Here is a 17,913-nt window from a genome sequence, read left to right on the forward strand (position 1 = left end):
TATGGAAGGGGAGAGAAATGATGTTTAGTACAGAGGCTTAAAGTGATGAATATCTAGCCCATTTTTTTTAAGGAAATCTCTTTTGAGATATTATGGCCCACATCCAGATTACCCAACCCTGCTCCATAGGATCAGGTTTTGGGGGCAAAAAAGTGTAAATGTGGGTTTTACTGTTGTCAAAATCAGTGACATTAGACATCAAATAATGGCAATTAAAATGAACTAGAGCCAGACCCCTTGATTTTTCAATGTGTGAGAAATGCCCCTTAGTCTGTAATTTACAGTAGGAATTATATTAATGTACACTAATGGGAGGCAAATAAGTAGTCTCCCTGGATAAATAATGATTACGTCTTTTAAAACATACCATAAATCTAAATGAATGCTGCAGATGGGTGTGAATGCACAGGGCTCTACATGACATCAATCTTATGTATTCACTATTCTTAATTGCATGCACTGAACTTTCATATTATAATATGCTATAATTGGGTTTTTTTAAAAAAAATAATCATTCACTCACTGAACTGCACTTTGAGTTAGATTCATACAATAATTTTTTAAAAATAGTGTTAAGTGGTAGTGCTTCTTTCAGAGGTATAAAGGTGGTTTTAAGTGACCAAATTTCATATTTTTTTATAAACAGGAAGGGAGGTGCCTTGTTTTTCTCTACCAGTTTTATTGAGTTTTAGTTGGTGTTTTATATGCATATGTGTTTTACTTATTGTATTTTATACTGTGTCTATTTTATGTTCTGGTTTTAGGCACCTTGTGCCATATGCAAGCGACCCGAAGTCCCTTTGGGGAGATCGGGACAAGATATAATAATAAAGTTGTTGTTGTTGTTGTTGTTGTTGTTGTTGTTGTTGTTGTTGTTATACCTACCACAAACAATTTATATGTGCAAATGGAAGAGTTAGCCAGAAATAAAATAAAATAAAAGTGGCTATAAATTGTAGTACATGTACCTGTAAAGTTAAAAACAAGCGGAAGAAAATAAAGAAAGTTGACCCATCTGCCAAGGCATGCAGCTCCTGCATATAAAAATGTAAATGTGAAGCTTCCTTAAGCACCATCCCTAAATTTGTTGAAGCTCAGCAAAAGCTAAGAGTACCTCATATGATATTATGAGCAAAATATCTACCGATTAGTGACATGAACAATAAGTCGTTCCTGCCACTTGATTGTGCTGATGCACTGGAGCCATGGGTTACATACCACTGTCTCTGATTGGAAGCTGTTGCGTTACCTTTGTTCTGTTCCATAGAATCATAGAGTTAGAAGAGACCACACAGGTCATCGAGTCCAACCCCCTCCATGCAGGTAAAGTATAATCAAAGCACACGCACACACAACAGATTATGCAAAAGAAAGAGGAGGAGGGGAATAATAGTAGTACAGTTTAAGTATCCCTTATCCAAAATGCTTGGGACCAAATGTGCTTTGGATTTTGGATTTTTTGACGGGTGGTTTTCTGGAATAAATGTGTTTGCCTACATGTGCATAATGAAACATTTTGGAGGTGAGACCAAAGTCTAAATTTGAAATTCATTGATGTTCCATCTAAACATTATACACATAGAATGGAGGTAATTTTATACAATATAGTTAATTATTATGGGCACAAAACAAGTTTATGTTCAGTGAACCATCAGAAGGCAAGGATCTCAGCCACCTATGAGGTCAGTTTTTGGAGTGTCTTGAACCTTGGAATTCTGAATAAGGAATACTGGTCCTGTAGTATACCTTCAATGTGAGAGCTCCAGCAAGATCCATTTTTGGAATACAAGTCCCAGAATCCCTAAACCAGTGGTTCTAAACCCGTGTGTCCCCAGATGTTTGTCATTTAACTCCCAGAAACCCTAACAGATGGTAAACTGGCTGTAGGCCAAAACACCTGGGGACCCACAGGTTGAGAACTAGTGTCATAGACCAGGAGGTCAGTGGCTATGCTGGCTGGCGATTCTTAGAAGTGGAGAACAGCTTTGGGTGTAACTTAGTTTTCCAAGAATTTCTATATTTTCTAGATAACGTGTGATATATGTTGTGACTTAATTAGAAATTGCCATCTACCAAGTCTCAAAAGACACAACAAAAGTAGAAAGCCCTACTGTTTTTGTTTTGGGGTCTTCAATGAATAATCGCTGACCAAAATGGTGGTTGAAAGAGACAAGAAGTCAACCTCTGTCTGAAAAGACAATTCAGTATGGTAATGAATCTCTTCCAACTCCAGCTATAGTGGAGACTTGATTTCACTCCTACGGGCCCTGTCAATCTCTAACATGCCTCCATCAGTTTTCTTATAATCTCATTAGTATTGCTGCACATGTGCAGTTGCTCTTTATTATTGAATTATAATTTTTTAAGTGGGGGGATGGATGAGTGGAAAATACCAAGAGCAGGGAATGGGTCTAACAAATGGAAAATGGTTCAATTTGAATTTCTTTCTCACTATCAAGTAATCAGTTACAAAGATTTAAGCCACATGGCAGAAACGTTGAGACCACTTACAATCTGCAAAGACATTAAGTTGATTCTTTAGAAAAAAAATACCTGGTATAACAACAATTGGAGCTAGAAGAAGGGTTTTGGGGAAAGTTTTAAAAGTACTGCTAAAATATACATTTCACTAGCCATCCTTCAAGAGCAAAATGTGATGATCTCACATAGAGCCACAAGGAAAAAAATCCAATATAATTTTGTGGGGTGTATTTATGAGAACTTACTTAGAATGATGCTTGCAAAGGGTATGGGAAGGAGGAGGATACAAGGTACTTTTAAAAAGATTCCAAACTGGATAGGAGTGGATCTTGGCCTCAATTCAGGAATGGTAGTTAGGACCAAGGAAGGTAGTAGATGTTTGGAGGGAAACCTGGAGCCTCAAGCTCCAAGCAGAGATGCAGAGGGCAGAGCAGAAATAGAAGGCAGGAGGGGGTGCTTAACCCTTCCTTCCCCAAATGTTACATCTTGTTACTGACACTAACAATATATATATTTCTCAACCTGTAAAGGGGAAGGGGTGTCTTCATGCTTCTTTAAACACACATACACACACTTCCCATACTTCGCATCCCCAGCATGTGCGTTTGGAAACATGCATCAGTCAAGACATTCACTTAGTTCATGGCTAAATCTGTTGCCCTCTGCGCACTTACTTGGGAATATGCCCCACTAAACATAGTGGAATATCCCTATATGTGTACATCCCTAAAGAGTTTGGGACCTGCCTATCTTCGCAACCGCATCTTCACCTATAAACCTGCATGATCTCTAAGATCTTCTGGGGAAGCTCTCCTCTTGCTCCCACCTCTGTCACAAGCACAGTTGATGGGGATGAGAGAGAGGGCCTTCTCGGTGGTGTCCCCCCCCCCCCCCCGGCTCTGGAACTGTCTCCCCAGGGAGATTAGACTGGCACCCACTCTGTCCACCTTCCGTCAAGATCTAAAAACATGGATGTTCCACTGTGCTTTTGATTATATAGTCCCACAGATAAATTTGGCCCCAGCCTTGATCCAAAATGTAGTCCTTGCACTTTACTAACACTGTTTCCTAACCAGAGATACAGTGCTCTACTTCATATTGCCCTCCGTTTCTAATTTTGTCATCTGGCTCTGCACTTCACCCATCAGCCCTATCCTTGCAAGTGATTTGCACCAACCCACCTGCCTGAGCTCAGAAACGGTTTACTACTCAGGCCACTGGTGGTTTGATCAATGGTTCTTTTATACTATGTTATGTTGTGGTTGTTCTTTTATATACTGTTTTACAATGTTGTTTTTATGAATTTTAGTGTGTTATATTTTAACTAAGTTGAACGGGCATGTCCCCATGTAAGCCATCCCAAATCCCTTCAGGGTGATGGAGCCGGGATACAAAAATAAAATAATTATAAGTTATTATATTACAGTGGGCCTCCATTTAAAACAGGGGTGAAAAACTTGGAGCACTCCAGATGCCATTGGACTGTGGCTCCCATGAACCCTAACCATCATAGCCAATGGAGTGACTGAAGGGAAATGTAATCCCAAACCATCTGGAGGGCTGAAAATTGCCCACCTCAGATTTAAAGTAACGAGACTTAAGTAAATGAATGCTAAGTTGTTCTCTTGGACTGAATGAGGATTCACTTTGATGCTTCTATTCATGTTTATACTGAACTACAGCCCACTACTTTCAGTGCGTCGAATTCCCAAATACAGTAGAGCCTCGCTTATCCAACATAAACAGGCCAGCAGAATGTTGGATAAGTGAAAATGTTGGATAATATGAAGGGATTAAGGAAAAGCCTATTAAACGTCAAATTACATTATGATTTTACAAATTAAGCACCAAAACATCATGTTTTACAACAAATTGTCAGAAAAAGCAGTTCAATACATGGTAATGTTATGTAATAATTACTGTATTTACGAATTTAGCACCAAAACATTGCAATGTATTGAAACAGCTGTGGATCCAGGCAGGAGACAGACTGCATTGGATAATATAGAACACTGGATGAGCAAAGGTTGGATAAGCAAGACTCTACCATAGTGGGATAATCCCTACATGTGTAGGTTTACAATTGACCTCCATTTAAAACAGGGGTGGAAAACTTGGAGCACTCCAGACACCATTGGACTGCGGCTCCCATGAGCCCTAACAATTATAGCCAATGGAGCGATTGAAGGGAAATGTAATCCCAAACCATCTGGAGGGCTGCAAATTGCCCACCTCAGATTTAAAGTAATGAGACTTAAGCAAATGAATGCTAAGTTGTTCTCTTGGGCTGAATGAGGATTCACTTTGATGCTTCTATTCATGTTTATATTGCACTGTAGCCCACTATTTTCAGTGAGTTGAACTCCCAAATACATATGTTCAGTAGTGAAGCCTTATCTCAGTCAAAGCTAAACTAGATGATTGGAGGATGGTGTCCATGAGAAAGTATCACAAAACTGCACAAGATTTTACCATTAAAGTCACCAGGAACAGGAAAAAAAATCTTTGGTTAGCTATGGTTTAGTGTTCAAATCCAGCATGACTGTTTATTGTAAAAATCACAATATACATTCTTTGAAATGTTCTAGGAAATAAACAAGAGTGCATTTGCAACCCAAAATAACAGGCAAATCTATATACAACTGATTTCTACCATCTTGAATATAATCCACAGAGGTTGTTGCATTGGTGTGATATTCAATGATCATATATGCACAATAAGCAGCTATGGGAAATATAGAAAGAATGTGTTATGGAAAGCTTCTGAAAGGACAGTTCAGTCTGCCAAGGGCAAAAGAAAAGGAATGGTCACCCAAGTTTGTTTTTAATGGAAAACTTAAAACTTAGTGGCAACATTAATACCTAAAAAATCAATATACAAAATGCCTATTAGTCACAATTGCAGGCAGACAGCACAAATCTCACTTTGTTGTTAATTTTGGTGACTTTACGTCTCTCAGCCAGTACCGTTCTCTCCAAATAAGCTCTCTCCCACCAAACAGAGTCTCAGATGATATGTTCATCTAACCAGCAACACTATAATTTTAATAATGACAGGGGTTTAAATATGATTACAAGTCTTTCCTCTTGTTTTCCTCCATCTAAAAATAATACTATTAGTCATTTACACATTTTTTTTCTTCCTTGCAGTCTGCAAGACTAAATACATGAACGGAAATTTCCACCGTATCCCCCTCTTTCTCTGTCGTTTCCACGTCTATCAAACTTGAAAACCTGCCTTTACAGCTCTGCAACACTCAATACATTGTCAATTCCGAGCACAGGCCTTTTCAAAAAATAAATGTATATACATTTCAATCACACATAATAACTTCAATCATAGATGTACTTCACCCAGTAATAAAAAAACAGACCACAAAAGGCTATTGTGATTTTTTTTTGGTTGTCAAAAGTGTAGTATTTTTTGGGCAAACTTCCATCAGCAACTTTACCTCTACCTCCAGTTGGTTCCACACATTGGATTACCACCAGTCACCCCTAAAAAGTCACCCTAAAAGTGAGCTAGCTATTAATGTGTTTTGACAGTTTTGAAAAATCAGCAAGGAAAGGGACGAAAAAAAGTTCAACCTAAAACCAAATGAAGCAAAATCTACACAGCAGACCAAAAATGGGTAAAAATGGGGTGTCTATGTGTGCATGGGAAATCCCTCTAGTTCAGGCGTGGGCTAACTTGGGCCCTCCGGGTGTCTTGGACTTCAACTCCCACCATTCCTAAGGGCCTGAGGATGTCAGGAATGGTGGGAGTTGAAGTCCAAGACACCTGGAGAGCCCAAATTTGCCACGCCTGCTCTAGCTGACCACAATTACGTCAGAAATTAAAACTGATGCTTCATATTCATTTGGAAATATTCCAAGTCTTCCAAAGATTCACCTTCACTATTGTTTCCAACATTTAAGTAAAAAAGTTGTTTACAAGTCACCAGACAGAACTCTTTATAGACAAAATGTACAGGATTCATTGGGGTTAATTTATAGTGTGATGAACTCAACTTGTGTGGGTTTTTAAAACTATTTTTAAATTTTCCAAAATTTTTGGGGGAAATTACCAAAATAACAAGTTACTTTTAACTTTCCCTCTTATAATAACCCAAAAAAACAACTAAAGGGGGAGAAAAAATCGTGGGAAAGTTGGAGTCTCCCTAGGATAACTTTTATTACTGGGTTGCTTTGAGTTTTCCAGTCTGTATGGTCATGTTCCAGAAGCATTCTCTCCTGATGTTTGCCCACATCTATGGTAGGCATCCTCGGAGGTTGTGAGGTCTGTTGGAAACTAAGCAATGGGTGTGTGTGTGTTTATATATCTGGGGTGGGAGAAAGTACTCTTGTCTATTGGAGGCAAGTGTAGATATTGTAATTAATCACCTTGATTAGCATTGCAAAGCCTTGCAGCTTTAATGCCTGGCTGATTCCTATCTGGGGGAATCCTTTGTTGGGAGGTATTAACTGGCTCTGATTGTTTCCTGTCTGGAATTCCTCTGTTTTTGAGTGTTGTTCTTATTTACTGTCCTAATTTTTAGTTTTTTTTAATACTGGTTGCCAGATATTGTCCATTTTCATGGTTTCCTCCTTTCTGTTGAAATTGTTCATATGTTTGTGGATTTCAATGGCTTCTCTGTGTAGTCTGACATGCTGGTTGTTGGAGTGGTTCAGCATTTCTGTGTCCTCAAATAATATGCTGTGTCCAGGTTGGTTCATCAAGTGTTCTGCTATGGCTGACTTCTCTGGTTGAATTAGTCTGCAGTGCTTTCATATCCCTTGATTTGTGTTTGGGTGCTGCATTTGGTGGAATTCCAGACAGGAAACAATCAGGGCCAGCGGACACCTCCTAACAAAGGATTCCCAAAGGCAGGAAGCTGCCAGGATCTGAAGCTGTAAGGCCATTCAATGCTAATCAAGGTGGCCAATTGCAACATTCACTCTTGCTTCCAACAGACAAGAGTTCCTTCTCCCACCCAGGACATTTCACACACATATAAACCTCCCTTGTCTAGTGTCCAATATATAGTAGAGTCTCACTTATCCAAGTTTTGCTCATCCAACATTCTGTATTATCCAATGCAGTCTGCCTCTTGCCCGGATCCACAGCTTCTTTCGATACATTGTGATGTTTTGGTGCTAAATTCATAAATACACTAATTACTACATAATGTTACTCTATATTGAACTGCTTTGTCTGTTGTTTTGGTGCTTAATTTGTAAAATCATAACATAATTAATTTGACGTTTAATAGGCTTTTCCTTAATCTCTCCTTATCCAACATTTTTGCTTATCCAACGTTCCGCCGGCCCATTTATGTTGGATAAGCAAGACTCTATTGTACCTCACAACCTCTGAGGATGCCTGCCATAGATGTGGGTGATACCTCAGGAGAGAATGCTTCTGGAACATGTCCACCATACAGCCAGGAAAACTCACAGCAACCCAGTGATTCTGGCCATGAAAGCTTTGGACAACACAAAATTATGATGACTTATGATGAGGGCAGTTCGGACAAGAGGAAGCTTACCACCTTCTTCTGGGCATGACCTCTGGGCTGTAGGTGTGTGGCTGGCTATATAGCAGGCATGGGCCAACTTGGGCCCTCCAGGGGTCTTGGACTTCAACTCCCACCATTCCAAACAGCCTCAGGCCCTTCCCTGTTCCCCCTCAGGCACTTAAGCGACTGAGGGGGAAAAGGAGAGAGTCTGAGGCTGTTAGGAATGGTGGGAGTTGAAGTCCAAGATCCCTGGAGAGCCCAAGTTTGCCCATGCCTGCTATATATACACACACATATAGATAGATAGAGATAATATACAGCATGTGTGTGATGATGGAGAGGTGGCCAACTGGGCGCCCAGTGGTGAGGCGGTGATGGCGTGGGGCGGGCGCGCGTGGGTGGGTGCGGGGCTGGCTCACAACCGGAAGGAGGCTTCCGAGAAGGGGTGCTGCATCTTGAAGCTAGACAAGAAGCACTGGAGGGGAGGGGGGAGGGGGTTCACGAGGGACGGCGGGAGGCTGGGGAGAAAGAAATCATCGCCTCTGACCTCGAGCGACGTGCCAGGTTTTTTCTTGAGCTCCTCGCACTTCCTAAACTTGCAGATCTGGTGTCCCGTTTTGCGGTTCCTGCAGCTGCTGCAGACGCCGCAGTTGATGAGCCGCTTGCAAGGCACGCACACCCCGCACCGTTTCCGCTTCTTCTTGGCCGGGTTGCCGGACCCTGTGCCGCCTCCGGACCCTCCTCCTCCTCCTCCTCCTCCGCTTACTCCTCCTCCTCCCCCGGCCACAGCGGCGGAGGAAGCGGCTCCCAAAGCGGACGAAGAGGCCGAGGAGGAGGAGGCGGCGGCGTGGCTCTGCGGGCAGTCCGCCAGGTTGGCGATCTGGAAGGCGCTGTCTGTGACGGCGGCGGAGGCGGCGGCGGGCGAGTGGAGCGCCGTCATGACGATGACCCCGGGCGGCAAAGACAGGCCCCCGAGAGCCGGGATGGCCGGGAAAGCGCCCACACGCTCCGGCAAGTTCATGATCTCGGCCTCGGCGGCGCCGCATTTGAGCTTGTTCATGCACTCGCCGGAGAGCGGCCTGCAATGCTCGGGGCCCAGCGAGGAGAGGAAGTTGTTGTTGGCCATTTGCAGCGGAGGCGGCGGAGGAGGCTGCGGTTGCGGCGGTTGTGGCGGCTGCTGCTGCTGCTCGGGGGGCTTCCCAAGCCGTTGGGACTCGCTTCGGTGGTGCAAGCTGCTCCGGTTGGCGTGTAAAGACGATCCAGGCGGCGGAGGCGCGGCGGAGGAAGCGGAGGCTCCAACCACAGCGGCGGCTTTCCTCGCCACCAGCCCTGCGCCTCCTCCTCCTCCGGCTCCTCCAGCAGCGGCTGAGTTGGGGACTCCGGCGCCTCCTCCTCCGGCCCCGCTGCTGCCCCAGAGCATGGCAGTAGCAGCGGCGGCTGTAGCGGAGTCGCAGTTCCAGGGCGACATGCCAATACGGGCAGCGGCGGAGACGGCAGCCGAGGGGAAAATAGGTGTAGTGATGCGGGCGATCTTCGCCGCCGCTGCTGCCGCCGCCGCCGCCTGCGGGAAAGCCCCGCCGTTGGCCTTGTAGAAAGAGGTGGCGAAGGAGCGGTAGCGCTCCATCTCCGAGTTGTAATCCGCCAGGCTGTTGAGCGCCGCCTCGGGCAGGTGGCTCTCCTTGGGCAGCCCACCCGGCGCCTCCGGGTTGGGGCCCGGCTCCACGCAGACGTTGCTGTTCATGGTGGGGAAGGGGCCGGAGGAGGAGGAGGAGGAAGGGGGGAGGAAGGGGAAGGGCAAGGCCCCGAGGAGGGCCACGGGGGCCGCGGGGGGGCGCCCAGGGGCGGCGGCAAGGGGAAGAGAAGGGAAGGGAGGGGCCGCGGGGCCGCTCCGCTCGTTAATCCTCTCGCGGGGAACTCCTCATCGCTCCAGACGCCCAGGCATCCTCCGGAAGCATCCTCCTCCGCCGCCGCCGCCGCCTCCTCCCTGGCCGGCCACGCTCCACACTGAAAGAAAGAAAGTCATGTCGGAGGAGAGGAAGGAAGGGAGGAAGGAAGGCTCGGCGGCAGAAGAAGGCAGGGAAGGGGACAGCGACGGAGGGAGGAAGGAAGGAAAGAGAAGGGGGAGGGAAGGAAGACTGGTAGGAAGAAACAAGCGGGAGGAAGGATGGAATTAAAGAGAACGGGGAAGGAAGGTAGGAAGGAGAGAAAGAAAGAAAAGGTCCTCGGCGGTAGAGGTAAGGCAAGAAAGCGGACAGAGAGGGAAGGAAGAGTGGGTGGAAGACTGAAAGAAGGGTGAGAAAGGAGAGAAAGAAAAAAAGGGAACCGAGAAGGAATGAAAGAAGCAAGAAAAGAAAACAAGGAGGAAGGGAAGGAAGACTGAAAAAAGGGTGGAAAGGAGCAAGGATGGAAGAAAGGGAAGGAAAGAAAAAGGGTCCTCGACTGCAGAGGTAAGGCAAGAAAGGGGACAGAGAGGAGATGAAGGGATATAGGAAGGAAGGAAGGAGAAAAGAGAAGAAAAGAAAGTAGGAAGTTGAGAAAGAAAAAAGGAGAAGGGAAGGAATGCAAGAGACAAGGAAAGCCAACAGAGGAAGGATGAAGGGAAGGAAGGCTGAAAAAAAGGTGGAAAGGAGCAAGGAAGGAGAGAAAGAAAGAAAAAAGGAACAAAGAAGGAAGAAAAAGAAAGAAAAAAGAAACAAGGAAGGGATGAAAGAAGCAAGAAAAGAAAGCGGAGGAAGGATGAAGGGAAGGAAGGAAAACTGGGAGGAAGAAAGACTGAAAGGAGCAAAGGAGGAAGAAAAGAGGGAGGAAAGAAGTTGGAAGGAAGGTAGGAAGGAGAGAAAGAAAAAGGAACAGGGAAGGAATGAAAGAAGCAAGAAAAGAAAATGAGAGAGGAAGGATGAAGGGAAGCAACGAACGAAAGAAGGGAGACTGAAGGAAGGGTGGAAACCGGTAAGGAAAGATGGAAGAAAAGAGGGAAAGGAAAAAGGAAAGGAAGGAAGACTGGAAAAGGTGGAAAGGACCAGGAAGGAAGAAAAGGAGAGAAAAAGAATAAAAGAACAGGGAAGGAAGGAGGGGGGGGGGCAGGGATAGAATGAAAGAACCAAGAAGGATGAAAAGAAGGAACGAACGAAAGAAGACTGAAGGAAGGATGGAAATGAGTAAGGAAATATGGAAGATGGGGGGGGGGGGGGGAGGAAGAAGGAAGGAAGAATGGGAGGAGGGATGGATCAGACAAGGCCGCCGGGTTTTCTTGTGGGTTCAATAAATAAAAGGGGGGGATAGAAAGGGCACCGCACCAGCCGAAGCGAGATGCTCATCAGTCACCCCAGCAGCTCGTTTGCATAACAATCAATGAAGACATGATCCGGCCGCCGCCACCTCCTCCTCCTCCTCCTCCTCCTCTGCCCCTTCTTTCCTGCGTTCCCGTTCCCTCCCTCTTTCCCTCTCTCCCTGGGGCCTCCCCCTCCGCCCCCCTCCCCCTCCTCCTCCCGCCCTCCGCTCCCCCAGTAAACGCTTTAATCGCCGGGAATAACGAGGGAGGGGAGGGCAGGGCTGACAAATGCCAAGGGAGAGAAGGGGCAATCGGAGTGCTAAACACATGCAAATGAGGGCTGGCGTGGATAAAAAAGAGAAAGGCGAGGGAGCGGGTGTTGGAGAGAGGGGAGGGGGGGGGAGAGCCAAGCTCTCGACATCCTCTACGCAGAGGGCACCCGAAGCAGGAGGCGGGCAAGACGGGTGGCCAGGAGGGCAAGCCGGGAGGAAATGAGCAAGTGGAAGGGAGGAAAGAAGGGAGGAAAGAAGGGTCGGGAGAGAGAGCCTGGCAGGGGTTTTTTCACAGGCATGAACGACCCTCCAAAGCAGGCGCTAAGAGCCTGCCCTTCTCAGTCGGAAGAGCTATCAAGTGCATCTCTCCCTCTCTTCCTGTCTCTCCCTCTCTTTCTGTCTCTCCCTCTCTTCCCACTTCAGAGAAACACCAGCTTCCCTTTGCTCCTCCAGCAGTGTCCTTCTGGGAGTCATCAGGTTGGATCTTAGTCCACACAAATCCTCATTAGCAGGTTCCAAGGCTAGCTGTTTTGGGGGGAAGGATGCTTTTCTCCCCCAACCCCCACAAACAACATTAAACCACAGGCAATTTTATTAAATCTGGAGCCAAGGCAATTTTACTAAATCTGGAGCCATCAGTTTGGATCTTAGCCCTTGCTCCTCCAGTAGTGTCCTTCTGGGGGGTCATCAGGTTGGAGCTTAGTCCACACAAATCCTTATTAGAAGGTTCCCAGGCCAGCTGTTTTGGGGGGAGGGGAGCTTTTGTCCCCCAACCCCCATAAACAACAACAAATGATAAGGAGGTATGGAGCAAAGGCAGTTTTCCTACATCTGGGGCCATCAGTTTGGATTTTAGCCCACCTAAGTTTTCATAGAAGCACCCCAAGACCAGGTTTTTCTTGGGAATGGGGTGCTTTTCTCTCTTAACCTTTCAAATAACATTAAATGATAGGGAAGTATAGAGCAAAGGCTATTTTACTAAATCTGGTGCCATCAGTTTGGCTCTTAGCTCTTGCTCCTCCAGCAGTGTCCTTCTGGGGGTCATCAGGTTGGATCCTTAGTCCACACAAATCCTCATTAGCAGGTTCCCAGGCCAGCTGTTGTTGGGCTTTTTTTTGGGGGGGGCTTCTTTTTTCCCACCACCACCACAAACAACAACAAATGATAGAAAGGTATGGAGCAAAGGCTCCATCTGGGGTCATCAGTTTGAATCTTAGCCCACCTACATTTTCATAGAAGCACCCCAAGACTAGGTTTCTCTTGGAAATGGGGTGCTTTTCTCCCTTAACCTTTCACATAACATTAAATGAAAGGTAGGTATAGAGCAAAGGGAATTTTAATGCATCTGGAGCCATCAGTTTGGATCTTAGCCCTTGCTCCTCCAGCAGTGTCCTTCTGGGGGTCATCAGGTTGGATCTTAGTCCACACAAATCCTATTAGCAGGTTCCCAGGCCAGCTGTTTTAGGGGGAGGAGAGCTTCCCCCCCAACCCTCCCCCAAAACAACAAATGATAGGGAGGTATAGAGCAAAGGCAATTTTCCTACATCTGGGGCCATCAGTTTGGATCTTAGCCCACCTACATTTTCACAGAAGCACCCCAAGACCAGGTTTCTCTTGGGAAGGGAGTGCTTTTCTCCCTTAATCTTCTCAAATAACAATAAGGGATTGGCTGGTATTGAGCAAAGGCCATTTCCCCTACCTGGAGCAATTAGTTTGTATCTTACCCTACCTATGTTCTCATGGGGGTCCCAAGGCCAGCTTTCTTTGCTTTTCTCCTCCAGTTCCTCCCAAGTAACATGAAGTGATGGAGGATATAGTGGGAAGGCAGTTTCATCCCCCCCCTTTGCTGCAAAATAGCCAAGCCATGAAGGTCGTCCCAGCATCTTGTCCGCACATATATAGGCACATTGCACACACACAACCTCTAATATTCATTATAGTAAGGGCTCTTTTAAGGATTTGCAAGATGCATATGGTAGCCTGCATTAATGTAAGTGGGATGAAACTGCCTGTCCCCTTTTATTAGTGTTAATGGATTTTAGCTCTTCCCCACCCCCACCCCTCTTCTCATAGGCCATTCTCTCAATACCATGGGAGAGAGATTATTTTAGTTTGTATCGCACTGGAAGATGGCATGCTTTTCTCCCCTTTTCAGGAAACAAAACACAAATCAAACTGGATGCAAGGCAAGGCAAGGCAATGGCACCTCTTTCAGATCCAAAGTCCCTTTCTGCAAAGCCTTGTAAAAAGTAAAAACCGAGACCTTCAGTAATGCCTCAAAGGGGCCTCCTTAGGGCTTTAAGCACCATTCCTTGTTGAAAAATAGTTATCAATTATACTAATTGCAGCCCTAATTAGGCTAATGAAGCGTTTCTAGCCCAACCTACCAGATGAAAAAAAAAACAAAACAACCAGCCTTCTTTGAACCCTCCTCCACAAAAGTCAGGACAAAGCAAGAGAGAGAGAGAGAGAGAGAGAACTTCAGCCCTGAAGTGATGAGACAAATCAAGAAGGAAAACTGGAATAAACTAACCCAGATGCTGGGGGACCGAATCTAGGAAAAGATAGGAATCTGCAGCAGGCATCTTTCATTCCTCAAAGACCTTAACCAGAGGTCTGAAACCACCTCTGCAATTTCACATCAGGGGCAAAAGCCCTGGAAATGTCTATCTGTAAGGAAATCGGTGGCAAAGAGACTAAACACACACACAAAGCAAGGAAGTCTTCCAAGTAGAAAAATAAGGTGACTTTCCCCAAAATCCAAACTACATCTTCACCTCCATTTAACAGCAATGACTTCATTGGAGCAGTTTTCCTCATTCAATGCAAGCAAATCTACTCACACAGGATCCATAGTGCAAATGTATGGATCTGGGTTGCTGTGAGTTTTCTGGGATGTATGGATGTATGGATACATCCCTGAGGGATGTATGGCCATGTTCCAGAAGCATTCTCTCCTGAAGTGTCACCCATATCTATGGCAGGCATCCTCAGAGGTTGAGGGATCTGTTGGAAACTAGGCAAGTAGGGTTTATGTATCTGGAATGTCCAGGATGGGAGAAAGAACTCTTCTCTGTTTGAGACAAGTGTGAATGTTGCAATGGATCATCTTGATCAGTGATTAATTGCAACATTCACACTTGCCTCCAACAGACAAGAGTTCTTTCTCTTACCTGGACGTGCCACAGATATATAAACCTCACTTGCCTAGTTTCCAATAGACCTCACAACCTCTGAGGATGCCTGGCATAGATGTGGGTGAAACTCAGGAGAGAATGCTTCTGGAACATGGCCATACAGCTCAAAAAATTCACAGCAACCCAGTGATTTTGGCCATGAAAGTCTTTGACAACACAATGTGTGGATCCTTTACTAAAAATTAAAATAATATATTTTTTAAAAGGCCGTGAACACAAACATGCATCTGTGCGTGCCCCCATTTTCACAGCACTGAAAAGTCTCTCCCCCCTCCCCCCCCCCCCCACAAAAGCTCCTTTGGCTCCCATTGCAGCCTTTCCCTCCCCCTTCCAAATCCAAAGGGGTTTTATATTATTATTATTGCTGCCAGAAACTAGGAAATTATGGTGCCCACCAACCGGGTCGTTATTGTTTAATCGATGCCTCTCCTGGAGAGCGTAAAAGAGGCGTCTGGAGACATAGAGATTGATTTTTTAAAAAATACAATAAAATAGAAATAATCAAAAGCAGCCAAGAAGAACCCACCATGGCTGTGTGTGGGGTTGAATAATATGGCATTTCTGCTCTCCAGGCGAGATCAAAGGTCACATTTCCCATTCAGGAGGAGGAGGAAGAAGAAGAGGAGGAGGAGGAGGGGCAGGAGGGGGGGGGGAGTAATTAATAAATTAATCCAGGGGCGGTTTTTTTTAATTCCCCGAGACTCACATTCATCGACTTCACAACAACCCCAGCGGTCCAAGAGGCTGGAAAAGAGAAAGAGAGAGAAGAAGAAAGAGAGAGGAAGGGAGGAAGAGGAAAGAAAGGAGAAAAGGGATTTCTTTAAAAATAATCACTTACCAGTCTCTGGATTTGGGGAAGGAGGGGGCTTGGCTTTAAAAGTCGCCTGTTCTGCCTTTTAATTAGTCGCACATCTCTCTCTCTCTCTTTCTTTTTCTCTCTCCCCTTGACACAAAGGATGCTAAAAATACGAATATTTTGTATTAAGGATCCCGAGGTGTCTTTGGCGGCGGCTCAATGGCAACTTTGATACTTGTAAACAAACTGTAAAAGGCGGCGAGAAGGGGAGGAAAGAAGGGAGGTGGGGGGAAAAGAGAGAGAGTTAAAGAGGGGGGTGGGTGGGAGAGAAATCAAGACGCCCAGCCACTAAGCAAATACCTGGAAGTGCTGTGTGTGTGTGTGTCTGTGTGTGTGGTGCTTTGGGGTTGGAAGGGGGAAAGCGGGAGAGGAAAGAGCAGGCGTTGAATGTGTGTATAGGGAGGGGGTGGATGTGTGAAAGCGCTTGGCTGTGGTGGTCTCTCCCTCTCTCTCTCTCCCTCTCTCTCTCTTTCTCTTCCTCTCGTCCTCCCTCTCTTTCTCCCTCTCCAGGCGCGTTGCGCTCCGTCCGTCTCCCTCGTCGCTGTGTGAGAGATACAGGGCGGGGGAGTCTCTCTCTCTTTCCCTTTCCTCCCCCTTTTCCCTCCCTCCCTCCCTCGCCCCCCCCCCCTCCGCCTCTGTTGGTGCGTGCCTGCGTCGCTGTGTGGCGGCGGGGGGAAGGGAGAAACCAAGAGGCGGAAGAGGGGGGGGGGAGAGAAAGAGAGAAAGAGAGGGCGGGAGAGCTGAGGAGGCTGCGGGGATGCGGACACCTCCCGATGATTGGCTGCAAATTACGCCGAGAACAAGAGGCGCGCACGGGCCACCGCTCCGCTTCCCTCCCTTCTCCTCCTGTTTCCACCTCTCCCCTCCCTCCCTCCCTCCTTCCTTGGGCGGGGAGGGGAGGGGAGGCGAGCCCGAGCTGCCTGGAGGCTCATTTGTAAGGAGCAGGCACTTGCCGCGGACTCCAGCCTCTTTATTCCCCATTAACTTGCCTCTCCGTGCGTGCCTGCGTTGCGTGCGGAAGGAAGGAAGGAAGGCGCGAGGGAGGCCAGGGCAGGGGGGAGGGGGGAACCAAAGGGGAGGGAGGGGGGAAAGGAGGGGAGGCTCCAGCCGTCTGGCTGGCTGTTGAAGGGAGGAGAGAGACAGGCCCCCCTCTCTCCCTCCTTCCCTCCTTCCCTCCCTCCCTCCTTCCCTCCCTCCGCCGCCAGCAGCACAGCCGCAGAACCAAGTGGGAAGGTCCTCGCTTGTTAGAGAAGGATGCTTTTCATCAGCGCCCCCCTCACCTCCCTCTCTCCCTCCCTCAGCCCACCCACTGCCCCCGCCTTCCTTCGCCTCACCCCCCTCCCCTCTCTCTTCTGCTCTTAACCATTTGCAGGCGGCCACCGCCGGGAAGGAAAGGAAAGAAAAGGAGAGAAGCGCTGGCGCTTGGATGGAGAGGCTTTGGAGGAGGAGGAGGGAGAGGCGGAGGAGCTCAAGTCGCCTTGGGAGGTCTAAAAGCCCCCCCCCCCCCCGAACAGCCCCGGAGTCGGAAAAAAAGAAAGAGAGGAACGACCCCGGTGGTTTGAGACCTCTCAGCTCAGGTGTTGAACGCAAATAGAGAACCCACTGTGGAGCTTTTGACGCAGGAAAGCCGAGGACAAATGGCATCCCTTCTGGAAAGCATGCCATTAAATAATAATAATAACGCGTTTCTTCCATACTAAGGGCCCTTCCACACAGCCCTATATCCCAGGATATCAAGGCAGGAAATCCCACAATATGTGATTTCAACTGGGGTATCTGAGGGCCCTTCCACACAGCCCCACAGCCCAGAATATTAAGGCACGAAATCCCACAATATCTGTTTTCAACTGGGTTATCTGGGGGCCCTTCCACACAGCCCCATATCCCAGAATATCAAGGCAGAGAATCCCACAATATGTGCTTTCAACTGGGTTATCTAGGGGGCCTTCCACACAGCCCTATATCCCAGGATATCAAGGCAGGAAATCCCACAATATGTGATTTCAACTGGGGTATCTGAGGGCCCTTCCACACAGCCCCACAGCCCAGAATATTAAGGCACGAAATCCCACAATATCTGTTTTCAACTGGGTTATCTGGGGGCCCTTCCACACAGCCCCATATCCCAGAATATCAAGGCAGAGAATCCCACAATATGTGCTTTCAACTGGGTTATCTAGGGGGCCTTCCACACAGCCCTATATCCCAGGATATCAAGGCAGGAATGCCCACAATATGTGCTTTCAACTGGGTTATCTGGGGGTCTTTCTAAACAGCCCTATAACCCGGAATATCAAGGCTAAGAAACCCACAATGTTTGCTTTCAACTGGGTTATCT

General features: G+C 46.8%; 1 protein-coding gene across 4 annotated transcripts in view; it reads right to left on the reverse strand.

Annotated features, from left to right (window-relative positions):
- CXXC4 (CXXC finger protein 4) overlaps positions 1–16,181 on the reverse strand; it is a 79,743-nt gene extending 63,562 nt beyond the window's left edge. For 2 of the 4 annotated variants that reach the window (XM_060779145.2, XM_060779143.2), the window contains exons 1-2: positions 15,558–16,181; positions 8,527–9,983 (exon numbers count right to left, since the gene is read on the reverse strand). In XM_060779145.2, the coding sequence (XP_060635128.1) occupies positions 8,527–9,720 (1,194 nt within the window). In that variant the 5' untranslated portion in view covers positions 9,721–9,983; positions 15,558–16,181. Of the gene's footprint in view, positions 1–8,526; positions 9,984–11,275; positions 11,419–15,557 lie in introns of those variants that run through there. The other 2 variants (XM_067468628.1, XM_060779144.2) reach the window with 2 other exon arrangements.
- Between the last annotated feature and the right edge of the window lie 1,732 nt (positions 16,182–17,913).

The sequence above is a fragment of the Anolis sagrei genome, chromosome 5, assembly GCF_037176765.1.
Source record: "Anolis sagrei isolate rAnoSag1 chromosome 5, rAnoSag1.mat, whole genome shotgun sequence".
In the NCBI taxonomy this organism is placed as follows: domain Eukaryota; kingdom Metazoa; phylum Chordata; class Lepidosauria; order Squamata; family Dactyloidae; genus Anolis; species Anolis sagrei.